Consider the following 18,192-nt stretch of genomic DNA (forward strand, 5'->3'; position numbering starts at 1 on the left):
TACAGTGTTAGTGAAAAAGATTTGGTTCCATTTTACCACCCCACCCCACCCCCTAATCCACAAAATATTCCTTTAATGCTTCTTACTGTATCGTTCCCCTGCCCCACCCCCAAAATGCACCTTAATGGTCTCCTTTTAATTAATTGGCACTTTAAAAAAACAAGTTATATAAACAGTACCCTTAACATTACAGATATGAAATAGAAGTATATTTCGGACTCATCTTGTAAAAGGCAGCCATTGGGGGTTTTTCCGATGGCCGTTGACTCTTCGTCACATTCCGATGACCCTGAAGCACAACCACTGATTTTGCTGCTCTAAAATGTTTTTCCAGTCCACGGTGATGTTTTGGGTTTTGACTGGAAGTCGGGAGGGTACAGCTAGCTAGTTGACATATAAGGCCTGTACTGAAGATGCTGTTGCAATGGCTTCTCCTCAAGACAAAATAAACTCCATTTCACCACCTGAACCTGATAAGAAGTGATACGTGACACAACCTTACAGAATGAGCTTTTATCTTTTTAACACCCGGGTCATGGCAGCACTAAATTAAGCAAAAGAAATAAAAAAAGAAACAAAATTAAACGATTGAATGACTTAATGATGCAAAACCAGAGACTACAGCACTCATTTAGCAGTTTTTCAAAGTTTGCTGAGAGAAAAAAACAAGTAGACAGCTCAGAACAATGTTATTTTTTGTACTTCCTGACCAAAACACATTCCACGCATTAAAATCTATTTTTTTCAAAAACAAAAATCAATAAAAGACATATAATAAGCATAAGCTTTTTAAAGTCTTTCGGCTTGTCTTTTATGTTTTTTTTTCTTTAAGTTGTTTTTCGTATCATCCCTTTTTGCTATCCCTCTGAGAGTCTGATTGGAGGATCTCACCTTGACTTGAAAAGCAGAGAGCACAGTACAGGTGAGAAAAGAAAAGGTCAGATCTACATACAATCACTTACAGGTCTGTGGGCACTGGTACAGTGCAGTGGGATTGACAAAGAGTCTTTAATGTGCATCAAAATGGTGAAAACAGTTTCAGGCTGATGCACCAAAATGGCAGAAATAGTTAAAGATCGACGCACCAAACTGGTGATTCTACAGTGTCATTTTGTTGCACTGTCATGGCATTTCAGCAGTTTCCAGACCGGATGCACCATGATGGCGTCAGCATGAGTTCAAGCTGTAAAGTCTTAGGTCTAGGCAGGCCACCGTGTGGACACCATCTTGGAGATGATTGGACATTTAGAACCCCAGATATTTGTGAAACAACACCAGAGAACAGAAAACTCAGTATGGACTCCCACATAGTGAAAAGGCAGAGTAAAACTGGATAAGTGGAATCTTCCAATATCCACTGAGATGAGACCTTTTCAAAACTACAAGGAGCTGCTGTATGTATTCCCAGGGCTACAGACGAAACTATTGTTAAATATGCCTTCACAAAATAACTGCCCCTTAATTGCTTAGTAGTGAGCCCCTTTGACTTGTTCGATGGTTAAATACACCATCAATGGCAGCCCTGGTGCTCACAGGAATATCCAAGTGTTTCCTGTGGTTGGAGAAGTACAAACTAAACCCTCCGACGAGGGGTTTAGATAATAATAGTCAGGTCATTTCAGCAGATCTCCTTTATATGAGGCAGTCTTCATATCATAAAACAGAAACAATAAAAAAGAGATCCCCTTTCACACATATCCCCCAAAATAATCCCCCAAACAATCACAACAACAACAACAACAACAATAAAGCAAAGATTCAGGCCCCCCCCTTACCCCCTTCCCTTTTTGCACCTCACCAGCTTGGTTTGCAGGAGGATAGGAACCCCCAACAGACCTCCACCTCCTTCGTCTTCTCCACGTACATAATGGACACCCCTGGAAACACCCAAGCAGAAACTGAAAACATAAAGATTCCTATGTACACGGATCTCTATCTTCTGACTTTTTAGCTCAGCCACAATGTATTTGTTCTACCATCCCATGACCGACCCTAGCCACCTCGCCTCCTCCTTCTGCTCTACCTCCTCCTCTTCCTCCTGAACCAACCGTATCCTTAGCAACTCCTCATATAGAGGTGCCCCTGTCTGGATCGTTGCCATATCCAAAGTTGGGTCCTGGACCTGTGGGCTGGTAGGGGATGGAGGACATTGTTTTAATGGGGCTGCGGAAGAAGCCACCGTTGGGGGCCCTCTGCCTGAAAGGGCCCACCCCGCCAGTCCGGTGGTCCTGGAGGACGCTGCCGCCGCCACCGAAACCAGCGGAAAATCCAGCAGCGGCTTTGGCAGAGAGGCTGCGGCTGAGGGTCTGGATCTGCTCGGGGATGAAGGTGGTGGTGGTGATGTGGGTGTTGCGGAAGTCGCTGATCTGCTCGAGTGCCTGGCGCGCGGCCGGCAGCGCATCCATGTCAAGGGGTGTTAAATCGACGGAAGAGGTGGAGAACTGCTTGTGGGGGCTTTCATCCTCGGTGCACAAGCTGTTAACCCGGCGGTGTAGGTGCTCCAGGTCGATCTCCTTATCGTCCTGCAGGTGGGGAGGGGCAGGGAAGGAGTAGGAGTCGGACGGAGAAGAGGAAGCGGTGATGGTAAATGGTAGAAGGGAAGGAAAGGCAGTCGGAAAAGAAAATGAGGTGGGAATGGAGGACATTGGAAAGGAAGTATAAGAAGGAATAGGATGGGAGAAAGATCCGGGAACAGTGTTTAAGGATGGGAGAAGGGGATGAGGAAAATGGAGGGAGGAAGGAACAGGAGGCGTGATGTGAAGATAAGAGGGATGAGGATGGATAAAGGAAGGAAAGGAGGTAAAGGAAAAGGAGTGAGGGTAGTGCAAATAGCAGAGTAAAGAAATGGAGAGAACAGCGAAGGAAGAGTACGGGTAGGGAGGATATATTTTGAAAAAGAGGAAGTGGACAAGGATGGGGTGTATTTGTATTCGGCAATAGGGATGTCATCCATCCGACCGGTATAAATGGATAGCAAGAATAATAGTGAAAGCAAGACAAGAGTGTTGGACAACGCAGATGACGAGATGATGAAGGCAAGATGGCACGCACGTGGCCAAACAAAGGTTTTGGCACGAATAAAAAATGAGATTCAAGTTGAGGTAATTGCCGTAGTTAAGTGTGAGAATGAGAGAGAGTGTGACACGAAATGAGAGCAGTAAATAGATGTTTGATGGTCACAGGGAAACGTGGATGTGACAGGAAGCAGGGAGAGCAAAAAGAGAGGAGGAAAAATGGAGGGAAGGATAGAGAAGCACACTCTGAGCTGTGGTCAGGATATTGAAAGAGAAACATACACACACTTCTACAAGGTTCTTTAAGGGAGTGCAGAGGATCTGGAATGCATACAGAAAACACACCGCCGTCATGCTGTGTGCTCTGCGATTCCAGGGTGCTAGGTCTATGTTCATATAGTAATTAGAGTATAAAAACAACAGGTGTCCTGTTTCTTGTTACCTGTATTGCATTCTGGCCGTCATGCCAAAAAAAATTCACGTTGAGATTGACATCTCATTTTCAAGTGAATTTTTTCCAGGCCACATACAGTTCAACTCTTACGGCTTATTTATCGACTGCATCGTAGAACGTAGATGACTTAACTTCTATCAAACATCTTAAACAGCTTTAACAATCTTAACAATTTCACCTAAAGACAAAGCACATATTAACTTAAGCTTTAACTTGACTTACAATATAAGTTAAATGAAACTTATTATTCACATATGAATAACTTATCCACAGAGTCTAAAGTATGGTGACACTCAGTAAGAGGTGTTTCATGCTTTTTACTGGATAGGAAAGGGTGGACAGTGGTGCAACGGAGCTGGGTTTGCAATGGATGAGGTGCGGATATAGAGAGGAGAAGGTTTAGGTGAAAGGTGCTGGAAGGTGCTGGAGAGAGTTTCCAAAACATTTTTTTGCATTTTCCACACACACACACACACACGGGTGGCAATGTGCTTCTCTGGCTTTGTGGAGTCTTAGAGGCAGGTGGTGGGAAGTGTGGGGTGTCTCATTTTGGTGTTTGGACATATCGTTTGAGGAAAATCAAACAGGGTTTCGTGAGGAAGGAAGTCATATCATTTGGGGTACAGGTAGAGTTACTGACCGTGTCCTTCGGGTCTGGGGGGTCTGGAGGGGGCTCTGGACCTACTGTGTGTAGCTCAGGGACAGAAGGGACCGACGGCGGTGGCCCCTGGTTGCCATCTAAGGAGGGGACAGTGGGAGGAGGGAGAGGACGGGGGGGCGCTAATGTTTGTCGTGACACTATCATACACACACTGACGGTTTGCAAGGAGGGGGGGGGGTATCCAAAGGGTACAGTTGGTATCAAAGAAATGACAGGAAGTGAAAGAGAAGAGTGAATCACAAATGGTCAGTCGGTTGCCTGTGAGAGGAGACTAATGGGTAACTATGAGGGCTGAACGAAAGGGAGGAAAAGTGGATGGTTTTTGTGGAACTAGTGGCAGGGCCTGAGTGCATTTGCATTACTAAGAAGGAGGTGTACTGTTTTTCTCCTTTCTACTGCCCACTGTAACATTACAGAGAGACAACACTAAATCACCCAGATGATAACCAATAGTAACATAGCTAATATAGGAAATCTAAAGGTCTGAAATGTATTTAAATATACATCTCTTGTCAAAGTCTAGACCACAAAATGGTTTTTGACTTCATTTTGCAATATGAGGTTTTATAAAAATCTCTGTTAGTTAAAATAAATACTTTTGCAGGCTTGTACCTGCATGCATAACTCTACAGAGCACGTTACTTTGACAGCCTGGTCAAAGATGAGATATTTTCCTTTAGACGGAGGGACAGCACCCTCTAATGGCAGAAAGGCATCATTGCACATATATTCAGCTGGCGTCATGCCAGCTATATAAATGTTCTTCAAAAGAGGTACATTTGGTTCCAGCAGAGAGCTTTGCTGCAACCCTGCTTCTAGGTGTCCATCATTTCTCTTATTGCATCATTCATATGTAATGGCATTTCAAATAGCATCTGTCTTCAAGCATTACTAACCAATGATTTATTTTTATCCTCTATTGTATGTATAACCTTGGGGTGGGAGGTGAGGTGGTGAAGGTGGTCATTCTCATTTTGGGGGCGAGCTCGGAGGGGTTGGTGGGTTCGTAGGAGTGCTGCACGATCAGGGCGCAGGGAATGTCGCAGCATGCTGGGGGCTGGTAATGGGTGGCGGTGGGGACATTGGTGTTGGCGGTGTTGGGGTTCTGGTTCTGGGTCTGACCACCCAGGCCGAGAGGGTGCTCGTTGGGGCTGTGAGGGCATGGATCGGCAGCTTGCCTGGCAGATGGGCCATCTGCCTGCGTCTGGTGCGAGTGTGTGACGTGTGTGAGCAAGAGGGACAGGGAGAGAGACAGAGAGAGAGGGTGATGGAGAAGAGACGTGGGGTAATTCATATAAATGTGTTTGTGTGTATGTGTGCATGCAAGTGGAGTGGGAAGATTCAAACGAGCCAAAACAAACAAACAAACAATCAAAAAAAAAAAGAAGCCAAATAGACACACACAGGCAAACACACAGGCAGACAAACGTCAGACGGGGGCGGAGACAGAGAGGGGATGAGTGACAGACAAGATCAGGCAGATGGAGGGATGGTAAGGTGGAGGAGAGAGAGAGAAGTCAATTGGAGAGACAGACGGGTGGGGGGTGAGCGAGAAGAAAGACATGGCAGTCAGTCAGCACACACAGTTAAGCAGGTCGTTCTGTGTCGTGTCCCCAGAGAGACATTCACACAGTCGTTATATACCTGGAAAGGGGAGATGTTTAAATGCCATTTTGTATTGCTCTCTCCCTCTCTCTCTCCCCCTCGCCCGCTACACCCCTCAACACAGAGTACTTATCTACAAAAACAAAACAAAAAAGGCAATATGAGAGCTTTGAGCCACAGTGACACAGATCATTATATAGAGTTAGAACGAGTAGAGCGGCAGTTCCCGTCCAAACCACAAAAGCTTCCGGAGGTCAGCTGTTTTCGGTGTACCAAATGGGACGATACACGGGGAAGTGCCTGCTCTTCTCGTGCTAAATCTATGGATTATGTGAAATATCAGACACGGTCAAAACCACAGATGTTACCATTATGGAAGAGTTCTGACAGTGATTTTTATTTCTCGTTCATCAATACGCAGCATTATCAGTTTTGAATGTTTTGATTCCAATGGCAGAACTCTTTCATACAAACCTCTGGTAGAACATATATAGGCCAAAAAAGGGTAAAGCAATACAGCCGCCCTGTTATGAATGAGATGGGCCTCAGACACTCATTGCGAAATAGCTTGTCAAAAGATGTCAAAATTTAGACTAGCTTCCAAAGCATTGTTAAGGGCACCTTGGTCCATTTTTTCCTTAGATATAGAGCGCTATCATTGCAAACATACCCGACCCAAAATGAGTTTAGATGCTTTTGAGCACAGTAGCAATCAAAAGGAAGATGACCAATTTCCAAAAGTGGAATATATTCGGTATATAAGAACCCTACTGCATTGTTGACACCATTTACTTGAGTTAACATGTGAAATATCTCATGATAGCAGGGATGACTTGCAGGTAGACTGTCAATACACAGTTACACAACCCCTCCTTATTATATGTGCATATCCTCAATCATTATACATTTCTCGTCATTGGTGACCCACATAAGTCAGCTCTGTGGAAATGTGTGTATTTGTGAGCGCATGAGCGTATGAGCCCGGTAGATAAACTATTTACATCGAGAAGCGCACCCATATTTAACAATGTCAGCCATTCCACACAACACAGAACCACGAACACGAACATTGACATAAAGCCGACAGTCCAAAGCAGTTACCACAGCGTTACAGCAAACAGTATGAATGTAAAGGCATGTACAGACATATGTAAGTATGCATGTTTTAGTATGTATAAGAAACACAGAGACACATAGACAGCTTAGTTGTATTAGAGTTTCAGAAGTGGATTGTGGGTTTTCATGTATGCAGGAAGCATGTGCGTAGGTGTGTGGCAGGTGGGGATGGTGTTTTCGGCCGCACAGTCTCGATGGATGAACGTAGTCATGATCTGCGCCGGGTCATTAATGATTTTGAGTGAATCGCATCCATCTTGAGTTGTTTATGTCATTGAGAGTAAGATCTGATTCTTGACTGCTGCAGGTGAGAGGGGGGGAGGGACATGAACTGAAAACCGACGGTGGTGGGGGGGTGGGGGGATCATATGAAGCATGTCTTCAAACAAAACTGAGCAAATGTGCATCGTAGCATCAATGGGTTTCATGATATGACACAAAGTCTGAGCATTCGTTGTTTTGACACAAGCCTGACATGGCGAGATAAATGTGAGGCAATGATGACGCGTGCTCATGCACGTGACGGGGGCGAGCTCATCGGTGTGTTTGTGTTGCTGCAAGGGCGGCCATATTGGGGAAGTTGTTTGTCATCTTCAGGGAGGACATAAAAAATGTTCTGAATAGAAATGATCAGTGTGCTTTTGAATAGATAATCCACAGGTGTCTGTGATAGGCGAGACCCAACTGATAATCCCTGTACATTTGTGCATGTGCTCATTTTAGATTAAAGTAAACTGGAGAGTTAAATTGTAAGTAACTTAATTTCAAATCTCCACAATCACCATGTTGGTTCAAATGTAATATTACACTCAGAAAAGTTCAGACAACCATGTAAATCACCATGTGGCTGATATTAGCCCGAATCCTCTATACAGACAGTCTATATACAGTCATTGCGTTGGAGTAGTGCATCGGAAGAAGAGTCCTCATGCCAAGTCTGCACTCCCGATTCATATTCCTGGTGCCAGTGTATCTTGCTAAGCCAAGTTTTCGTGGCCCACGCATAAAGAGTGGGTCACCTGGCTTTCCTATTTAATGTGAACCTTGCAAAAAACGCAAAGGGAGCTGCGTGCTCTTGGCTCGATGTGATGTTCTCGAGCAGCGTTCACAGTCACCGCGACATCGAGACAGAGGCCAAGGAGTTCTTCATTTAAACTGACAGAGAGTGAGCCGTCTAGTGGAGTTAATTACCATCTTTATGGTTTGCTTCACTTTATTAATTTGACTTAAGGAAGTTGGTGCGACATTAAACACACTAGACTTACTCCATTGGCCATGACTAAGGCCAAATTGCATGCAGAGGCAGAGTTTTTCCCCAGTCGATAAAATGCAACATATGCAATTTATCTAATTAGCTGCTTTGAAGTTGACTTAAATTTGTCTTCCTTCCTCCACTGAGTCAGGACATGCTGCAGTGGTCCCAGCTTGACTCTCTCTCCTGTTCTCCTCTCAGCAACCATCTTTGCAGCTGGTCGCCCATTTGGAAAAATTCTGCACAGATGGTTTCAGATCTGAGTGTGGTATTCCCACTGTCTTAACATATATTGTGACAGGATCATTTACGGAAGACATAAGAAATAGTATCTCAGTCAAATGAAAAACAGAAATTGTCAGTTTATAGGGCGTAGGTATGCTTTAAAGAAATTAATTCGTACAATCTGTTGTCCCGACCAATTCTGAAGGCAAAACAGTATCATGTTGTTTCAATGATACCAGTGCTTGTGTAGAGAGAAATTCAAATCCTGCCTACTTCTTCACCTCCACACACCCGGCCACTCACTGAGTAAAGTGGGTGTACTCTCTCGAACGCTACGAATCGTGGCCTCCCCAAGTCGGAGAGGAGTGGGTGCAGGAGGTATCGGACGCCGTTTGATGATCTGACGAGCGCTTTGTTTGAAGCATACTGAGCCCTTCAGGTTCAGTGGTTACTCTGAGCTAACCTTGAGCTAAACCAATAGAAATCAATAAGTCAGTGCTATGATAGGGTGAAGGATCAATGTCAGAGGTCAACTATCAAAAACAAATACGGCTGACTGAGCCACCTTCATTTTCACCATGGAAGCAGCAACTGGGGTAATCAAATGATGCACTATTAGTTGTGCTTTAGTTGCTTTGCTCCCACTGGTATCCCAACACGTCGTTTTGATTTGTCTTCAGATAAAATATGTCAGTTTTCTAAGCATAGAAAACAAAAAAACTTGAAAACTATATACCTTTAATTGGAATTGAATAATAATAAGTGCACGCTGTCATCCATATGCAACTTCTAAATCACTACCCCTGATTTCCACATGTCAGTTACGCCCTTGTTATGTAAAACCTTAAACAATATCTACACAGAGAATCAAAGACTATCACCGTTTAAATCCCTGCTGTCCCTCCTGTTCACTGCTGCGACTCCACTCCTGCACTCAGTCGGGGGCTGATTCCACTGGCTGCTCTTTGTGGCTAATGAAGATGGCAGGGGGGCGTGTGCGTTTGTGTGTGTTGCAGCGGAAGCACACTGTGCTTAACACGACTTTGGGTTCAACCAAAGGTTTTTTTTTGTTTTGGGGGGCTGCAGACATGACTACTGATCTGAATGACAGATTAAAGCTGGTGTCTGAGCAGGAGGGCTGGAGGTAGGCGGTATATGGCGTGTCTGCCGGTGTGTGTGTGCTAAAGAAAAAAAATATTGCCAACTGATCAAAAACAAAATGTCAGTTGGGTGCCGGTGTTGCAGCATATAAGGTACGACCCCTGAGAAATTATTACAAATAACAGGTCACAACCCAACAAGTTTAACAGACCCATTTCTGGCTGTGGAGCAGCGTGGTTTCACCTGACTGAGCCTCTCTAAACTGATGACTGTGTTTCGTATTATTCAATATTTAAACACTGGATCAACTGAGAGATACGCAATTTCTGTTTTAGTCATACTATAGGATCTCTACATGATAAGTGGCAGCATGTGCAGTAAATATACCGCATTATTGAAGGAGCTAAATTAGCCTAGACACATTGAACTGCATTGAACCTGCTGTTGTTCTTATTCTCAGCTAGCTTGTAGCCACTTTAATGGCACATCATGGCGGATGCATGGAGACCTTGCACATTGCAAATTGGCTGAGACGGTAGAAGTCTGTGTGGGCAAGTTTGGCCTTTAAACCAATTCCTTTTCCAAAGAGGAAAGAGGGATTTACACGGGTACCGAAGTAAAATTAAACAATTAAATTAATCAATGAACAAACAGCCCAAACGACAAGTGATAAATACAGCCAATATCTTGCCACTGTTGAGCAGCTGCAAGCAATTGAAGGTGGTGTATTGAAATGCAGAAAACAGAACGGCTTGAAACTTTCAAGTAGTTTGTCAAATAAGCCTGTGCACACTGCAGTGATCGCTGCTGATGATGAGGCACATCAGTCAAGTCCCAAACCGCCACCTTCTGTGTTACATGTTAACGTCACATCATTACTATCCCTTAAGGACAGTTAATGGACAATTTACAAGTGCAAGATATCGTCTCCAAAAGCTAGAAATTAGTCGTGATGCAATAATGCAAGCATTTGTGGTGATGAATCAACGTTCGACCAGGAACCGCTCATGTAATCATTTGAAACCAGTGGTCCATCGACTTTTTAATGTTGAAACTTTCTTCTTAATTACTTTCCAGATGATTGGTGTTATCAGGAAAAGTAACCTGAACTCACACTGAATCATCCTGGTTACATTCACAGCTTCCATTCCGACCTTTTCGTCACCTTTTCCACTTAAATTAGCATGACACCAAAAATTAAGGAGTCAGGACTGGATTCTTGCAGTGTTCTGATAGTCAGAGTCACTTAGACAGTCCTAATTAGTATAATGGTCACCCCCACCCCACCCCACCCCACCCCACCCCCTATTAAAGCCCATTCTGGTAACCAGGCAACAATATCTCTAATACATTAAGGTAGACCAATTTAAACACCTAATGTCTAAATGACGGTAAATTGGTCTTATACTTCTAGGGATGGAAAGTTGAATGATAGGTTTGCGAAACTGTTCTACATTAATTCTCTAAATTATAATCCGCAAAGTTAACCTTGGCCTGCCTTTATCACATAGCTATTTGAGAAGGGGGGGAAAAAAGCAATTGTTTGAAGCTGAAGTAATTTACCTGATGGCAAAAACATTTTCTGCTAAAATTAATCTGCGCTGCTTCATGCCTCAGTCTAATTTGTTACTAACACATAAATAATTAACTGGAAACCAAAAGTGAAAATATTATTTCACACATAATTACATTTCTTTCAGTTCATCAGTGGCATGTTTTGCATACCAAATTTGCCACACTTTGCTGATATTTCACAGTACTGATTAAAGTTATTTTGTTGAACAACTTTCTCCCCTCTGTGTTTTGGTAAACATCACAGTGGTGGCGAGGCATGACGAGGTGGGGTTGGAAGTTGAGTTGGAAGCCTTGTCAAATCCCTTTGTGGATAAAACAGTGACTTAAACAGAGAGGTTATCAAGAAAGGCTAGAACTCTGTTATATTATGGCGAAAGGGCACGAGCAACTAAACACTTAGCCATTTGGGATTTTCTTTGAAGACGTTACCTTTCTTGTCTATGGTGGAAAGAACCATGCTACCATCAGACAGCAGGGTTTCTATGAGGGGAAGAGGTTGCCAGACTCTCTTTGATTGTCTCAAACGATATCCCCGCTGAGGTGATCAACCGCACATAGGCTGATTGGATATTTCACAGGGCGCTGCTGCTAATTTACAAGGTGGAGTGTTGCCACTGCTTTGGAGCGAACGCTGGTATAAATATCCATGTTAAATACTGTGAGTCAGTGTTTCTGACTCTGCCGTGGTCAAGGCACACTGCAGCATTTCCAACAGGGCCCTCAGGCTGTTTTTGTGTTCGGCTTTAAAACGTTGCCAGTGTCATCTTTCCTCCAAAACATTAACTTTTCAGAAAAATAAGTGGTTGATTACCCCTGTTGACACTGATGCATTTGCCTCATTCAAAATCAATCGCCACCTTCAAAATAGCATTAATAAAGCATTTAAAACGAGGTGAAATTATACAGGACACAGTAGTAGCAGACTACTGAATACATTACGGGGCCGATAGAGTAAATACGTACTAGTTTCAAAAGAATACATGCAGAATAACACTGTTGAATTATCCATATTGAGGAACTGGACTGTGGGCTGTGTGTTGGTATGGTGTTATAAAGACATGTCAAGATTTTGTGGGTCAAATGCAAACATGTTGTTTTATCGATGGGCTGAATATTCTATCTGTGAAGACATGCAGCTACATCAATTCATTCAATTCATTCACAGTGAGTGTATAATTATATTACTTCATAGTTAATGTTTGATATCTCATTGGCGTCAGTAAGAACTGTACTTTAGATCAACTGTTGAGGCCTAAGAGGGAAAAACCCATTAGCCAGTCAAGAAATATCTCTTTTGTAAATCATTTTGATAATTTTATGGTAACTTTAATGATTCAAACAGTAAGAATTAATGACATGACAGGACAGTTTATAATCCGTCGTGTTTGACCTTTCTTTCCTTTCGTACACACAGAGAGATTTATATCCACAAGACTATGCAAAAGATCAATGTCAGATATCACTGGAGATCTAATATAGCACCTCTAGGATTCTTTTTGACAGATTGTTGTAAAAGCCTGTGGTATCAGGATAGTGTTGTTGATGTTGTGAACATGGGAGGTTTTTCCAGACACTGTCGGTGTTACAACTCCTTCACAAACAGGACTCTGCTCTTATGATTTCAGAGGATTTTTTTTTCACCTTTGCATACCTGGCCACAAAGTCTGGACTTTGTATCTGGTAACGTGACACCCTGCTCCCGTTGCCTCAGCTAGACCTGAAACTAAACCCATTATCCATCCCATCATCATCTGTCCACTCTTACTTTATTTTTCCATCCCTCCTTTTGCTTTTTAACTATGTGTTGTAAGAGAAAAGTTGAGATCTATTGTAGCCTAGAGGCTCTATAGTTCCCTAAGTACCATGATTCCTTCTATCAGCCACCCATCCATCCCCATACCTCCTTGGAGGGGACCCTGGATCCCTTCCTCCGTGACCACCAGCTCTCCACCATGGCAATGAGGCAGGAGAGCACCACGCCGGCTGCTAGGACGCAGAAAACCCCGGCGAAGCTGTGGATGTCCAGTGCGTTGCCACGCTGTCGTGTCTGAACTGAGCTGTAGAGGTCACAGGGGCTGTCCTTCGGCCACCATTTGAGTTTCAGTATATCCATGTCACCGTTCTGCTGGAGCTCCAGGATTCTAGGATATAGGCAGGAGACACGGGCATGTAAGCATAGAACCACGTTAGACATGTCACTCACAATCAGTCAGTTTACAGCTGAAACTCCAGGTTTCTGGCAACTGAAGGAGGTGAAATATAAGTAGGCATGAATAAATGTACAGATGCATGAATGAGCCACAAGCCAACAACATTCAGAACAGTAAGATAACCCTGTCCAGAATGAGCATAGCTATTGGGTATGATAACCGATGGAGTCTGAGTGCCATTATAATGATTACAGAATCAAAATGCTTTAAAACCATCACAGAGAAGGAAAAGATACTTGCACAAGTCAACTGCACAAAATCTGAGAACACTGCGGCTTTCACTGCAGTTGCTATAACCACTCTCTTCCATTTGAGGGCAGTGTTTGCCAGTTCAAAACCCTCCCTGATCCCTGACAACCATATTGGGCTGTCAAACTCATTATGGCTAACATTAATATGTTTTGCAGCACGGCGCGAGTACACTGCCACAATGTCATTATGCAGCCGAGCTTTAGTCCCACGATTGATGGCTTCAGAGAGGATACAGCTCAGAGGTTGATGGGGTCCCTCTGTTAGCCTTCAGCTTATTATTTAACTGGGTCGTTCGTTTTGGTTTGGAGGAGAGCTGCACACACACAGACAGACAGAGGCTCCGTTAGCGTTCGGCTGGATATCTAACAGGAGGTCTGGGCATGGAGGAGAGAGGGGCACATGGACAGGGAGGGACAAAGAGGAAAACGGCAGTCTGGAAATGTGTGGGTGAGCATACATATACCTCCCTGACGGGCATAAACATACTGAGACAGAAAACAAATGGATGCAAGTAATCCCTCATAGGTAAACAAAGCCGCCGCACTGATTGACAACATCCAGTAGATGCAAATTCATTAGGGAACGAAGTCACAAACTTGATGGCACGCATGTCCAAGCAACACATACATGTGTACATGAAGACAGATGTTTGCAATTATTTGCAGAACTTCCTGGGGGCGAACCCCTCCTGCAATCGCAATAACAACATGCTGACATGACTGACAGTGCCCATCTCTCATCTTCATTTTTTTTTCTCCCTCATACGGAATACACAGAACGGACTGAAATCAATCAGGAAATGCAAATGAGCCCTGCAGACAGTTTACATAATTAATCTCATCCACAAAAGCCAGAAAAAACATGGCTCATTTCAATGTAAATCAGCTAAACAGACCCAGCACGTCGCCCTATAACCACGTCACTCTCATTTAGGGACACTCTCTTATCACTAACTGGGCTCCACTGAGCTGGTATGACTTGGGAACTGGGGAGCTACATGGATAAAACGCTAGTTGTGGTTGTAATTGATGTGACAGAATGCGATGAGATGGGAAGAGAGGAGGGGAGAAGAGAAGAGAAGAGAAGAGAAGAGAAGAGAAGAGAAGAGAAGAGAAGAAAAGAGAAGAGACTAATTCGAGCAGCAAATCCACCAACACTGATTCCAATAAGAGATCATGTCCACCAACTGCGGCTTGAATGTGGGATTGTTTGGCTCAGATCAGTGCAGATTAGTGCCAAGATTAGAAAAGACTTTGTGTAGATGATATGCAATATTGACTCAAAACAAATTAAATCAAACAGATCTGCAACAGTGTTGGGCAGTAGTAATATAACGGAGGCAACCGGCCTACTTGTATGTCCTGGTTATTACTCCTCTGGCATGAAGAAGAGGTAGTCGGTGTAGAAATCCCTCATCTCACATCAATCCTGCATCTGTTCTTTTTTAGTAGTGCAGTGGGCCCTGCTCTATTTTCTTTCAGACATGTTAGTAAGTTACTTTTGGACTGTAATATTGTACTGTATAACACAGAACAGCTAGACTGCAAAACACTTCACTTTTTCATGCGGGGCACACTGTTGATATGCGTGTTGACATGGCTGAGATCAGGGTTATGGACAGCTTATCCATCAAAATCTAAACCGCGTCGTTACTGGTTTGTCCTCATCTGATGACACTATCACAGAAAAATCACAGTTAATGAAAGTTAAAACAAGCTTTTGTTCCTCCCAGAGAATTTATGCATCTTTCATACAGTGCTGACCTTTTTTCTGTCACTTTGACAACAGATGCTTGACACACACAGACACACAGACACACACAAGCCGGAATTTTTGGCAGACGGCTTCAGAGGAAGATGGATTACACGCAGGCTAATGAGATGGGAATAAGAGCGATCCCACCTATCAAAGAAGCCAGGCAATGTTTTGTCAAAATATTTCATGATTTCTTGCTTGGAAATCAGCCAACTTCTGAAGATTTCTTGTCTGAGTTGAAGTCACTTTGATGTCTGTCAAAAGAGGAGGCATGCTTTATGTTTGCAGTTGCCATCTGCTATCTCTGCACACGCCTCGACTGCTATTATGTGTCACAAATGTCATGTCACAGGGGCTTTTGTGTGGCACTTAAGGAGGTGCAATAAGCAGTGGCATTTTCTTGTTTCATCTACTTTAACACTTGTGAACGCGATTACTATACACAGCAAATGCCCTTGTGACAAGTTCTACAAAAGATATTTACCGCTGACCTTTGCGGGGAAAACAAATAAACAGCAGAAGAGGTGATTAACATTTTCTTTCCTGGCAGAGAGAAATAGCGACGCACCTGAATATAACTGTCAAATCTCCTATAGGACGTCACATATGATCGTCGCTGCATGTTGAAGACCAATGTATAATTTGATTTTCAAAAAATGAACTCAAAGACTCACTAAATGCCGACGTTCCCCCTGTCTTCTTCTAGACAATCAAAAGGATGCCAAACAAAACAACAAAGAAGAACTAAAAGGCTTTCTCTCCAACTTGATCAAAGATCAAAAGGATCAAACATTTCAAAAAGAGACTTTCATCACAGGAATTATTAGGATGTGACTGAGCTGCATATAACTTCGAGGGAGGACAGAGCGGAGCAGATTTGAGATTCAGGACAGAGTGCTTTCTCTCTCCCCTCTATTACGACCCTGTCTGCCCAAGGAGCTCATCATCTATCATTCTGCACTAATTGGCCTATCAGAGTTATGCAAAAGCTGCTTCCCCGATAGGCCCTTGAATCAAACCCTTAACACTGACATGCACTCACAGGAACACACACGCACGTACCCACACACAATAGCTTTTACCGTAGCTTATTGAGGTTAAGTTGCCTTTATCCTGCCCACAGATAGACAAAAAATACAGTGATTTGACTCTGTGATAGTAGAATACTCGCGGGAAAGAGGATAGAAATGACGGTCATGCTGGTAATGTTATGTGTTGCCTGCTGTCGTGTTTGATCCTTACATCAAAATACCAGACAATGGTTTGAACCATAGCCTGTATTACAGTGGACTGAGCCACCATAATGTCACTCATCATTTATAGACTACTATTTCGGAGCCACCTCCCCGTTTTGTTTTTTCTGGAGGCAGAAATGACCATATTAGGACGAGAGGGTGGAGCTGGGGAAACTATTCTGATTGGATCTGACTGAAAACCCGAGGACACGTTGTGGCAGTGACTTGATCACAAGGTAGCCACGCCCTAAAGCGCACTCTGTTTTATCGTCCATTTTACTCCAAATGGGACCATCATTTTTCAAATATAACATCTTGCTGTTTTAATGAAGACTTGAAATTTGCGATTTAGACCGTAAACTCATCAGAACACTGTTTACTAAGGTAATAAACCAATTGAGAAGTAGGGTCTTTTTCTCATAAGCTTACATACGATCAGATTCTTTTTGCAACCATTAGAATCATCCCCTGCTGGCCATTAGAAAGAGTGCAGGTTTAATTTGCTTTATTTTTCAGACCTGGAAAATCTTGCCTGACTAATTCTAGATCTAATGCTTAAATGTATCAGTCCAAAGCATGTACAACCACCAACAAACCTATAAGAGATCTTTGTTAACTCATGGCAGCCACAAGTTGGCAATGCTTAAACTTTGTGAGGAAAAAGGCATCATTTTTAAACACACAAGCGGTTACCGCTGTTCTTCCTCTATCTCTATCGTACGGCTGACAGGCAGGATGAAAGGCCACAGTGAGCTGCCTGACGAAAACATGGTTTGAGTCAAAGGTTCCCTGCAGTATACCATCTGTCTAGATCTCTAATTTGTCTGCTGCTGTCTCACCAAAAGAAACACATCTTCCCTCGAAAAGCACAAAGGGGCCCAAATTTGCCTGCGTACACACACACGGCGACACAGGTAGAAGTGTGAAGGCTTGTTCATACACTCAAAACACACTGTGATTCTGCAATGCAAGGCTTCTTTGGAAAACAATGATAAACTGACATAATGAGAGCTAGGAGTAGCTAATCAAAGAGTGTGTGTATTTGTGTCACACTTTTTACGCCCCAATGAAATATCCAATACATTATGCAGAGTTTGATGGAGTTCATGAAAAAGCACAGGAGAAGAAATATGACAACTAATTTATTTTCTCACAGCAGTGTGCTTTTCCCTGCACAGTTATCCAAAACTTTTCTTGCTTTAATTTCAGTCTGAGTATGTAGAATATTGAACTGAGGGAGTGTACACTTAGATGTGTGCGATGTTTTTTCTTCCTTCAGGGGCTGTTAGTGTTTTTTGCTCAAGGCGTCATCAGTCAGCACACTGCTGCCGGAGGTATCAGGAAATAGATCACTTTAATCACTAAAAATAGCATCTAGTACATATGAATGCTGTCTGAGGACATGCACTGCATCATATTGCTATACTACTGTCGACTGCATGTTAACATGTAATTAAAAGCCTTGTTGTTAACAACAATGCACAGTTCGTGTGGGGGTTTCATTGTGAATGTCAGCTACGTGAATGAGGGGAGTGAAGTGTGTGGGATAGGTGAAATTTAATTATGTCTCACTGGCTCTTGTGGCCTTTTTGTGTGCAACAGTTGTCCTGTGTGTGTGTGCAGAGCATGACTGGATGTGTGTTTGTCTTTGTAACAGTGTATTATTATACGTTAAGCACATAAGGGTATACTGTATGCTTGCGTGCATCTTCCTGCGTGAGCGTGCCCATGAAACAG

The 18,192-nt window shown here is 43.2% G+C and overlaps 1 protein-coding gene across 1 annotated transcript in view; it reads right to left on the minus strand.

The window, feature by feature from the left end:
- Window positions 1–492: 492 nt before the first annotated feature.
- The window catches only part of grid2 (glutamate receptor, ionotropic, delta 2), a 406,897-nt gene continuing 389,197 nt past the window's right edge, over window positions 493–18,192 (minus strand). The window contains exons 15-16 of the mRNA XM_073465777.1: window positions 12,904–13,144; window positions 493–2,522 (exon numbers count right to left, since the gene is read on the minus strand). Of these exons, the coding sequence (XP_073321878.1) occupies window positions 2,067–2,522; window positions 12,904–13,144 (697 nt within the window). The 3' untranslated portion in view covers window positions 493–2,066. The remainder of the gene's footprint in view (window positions 2,523–12,903; window positions 13,145–18,192) is intronic.

The sequence above is a fragment of the Pagrus major genome, chromosome 5, assembly GCF_040436345.1.
Source record: "Pagrus major chromosome 5, Pma_NU_1.0".
Taxonomy (NCBI): Eukaryota; Metazoa; Chordata; class Actinopteri; order Spariformes; family Sparidae; genus Pagrus; species Pagrus major.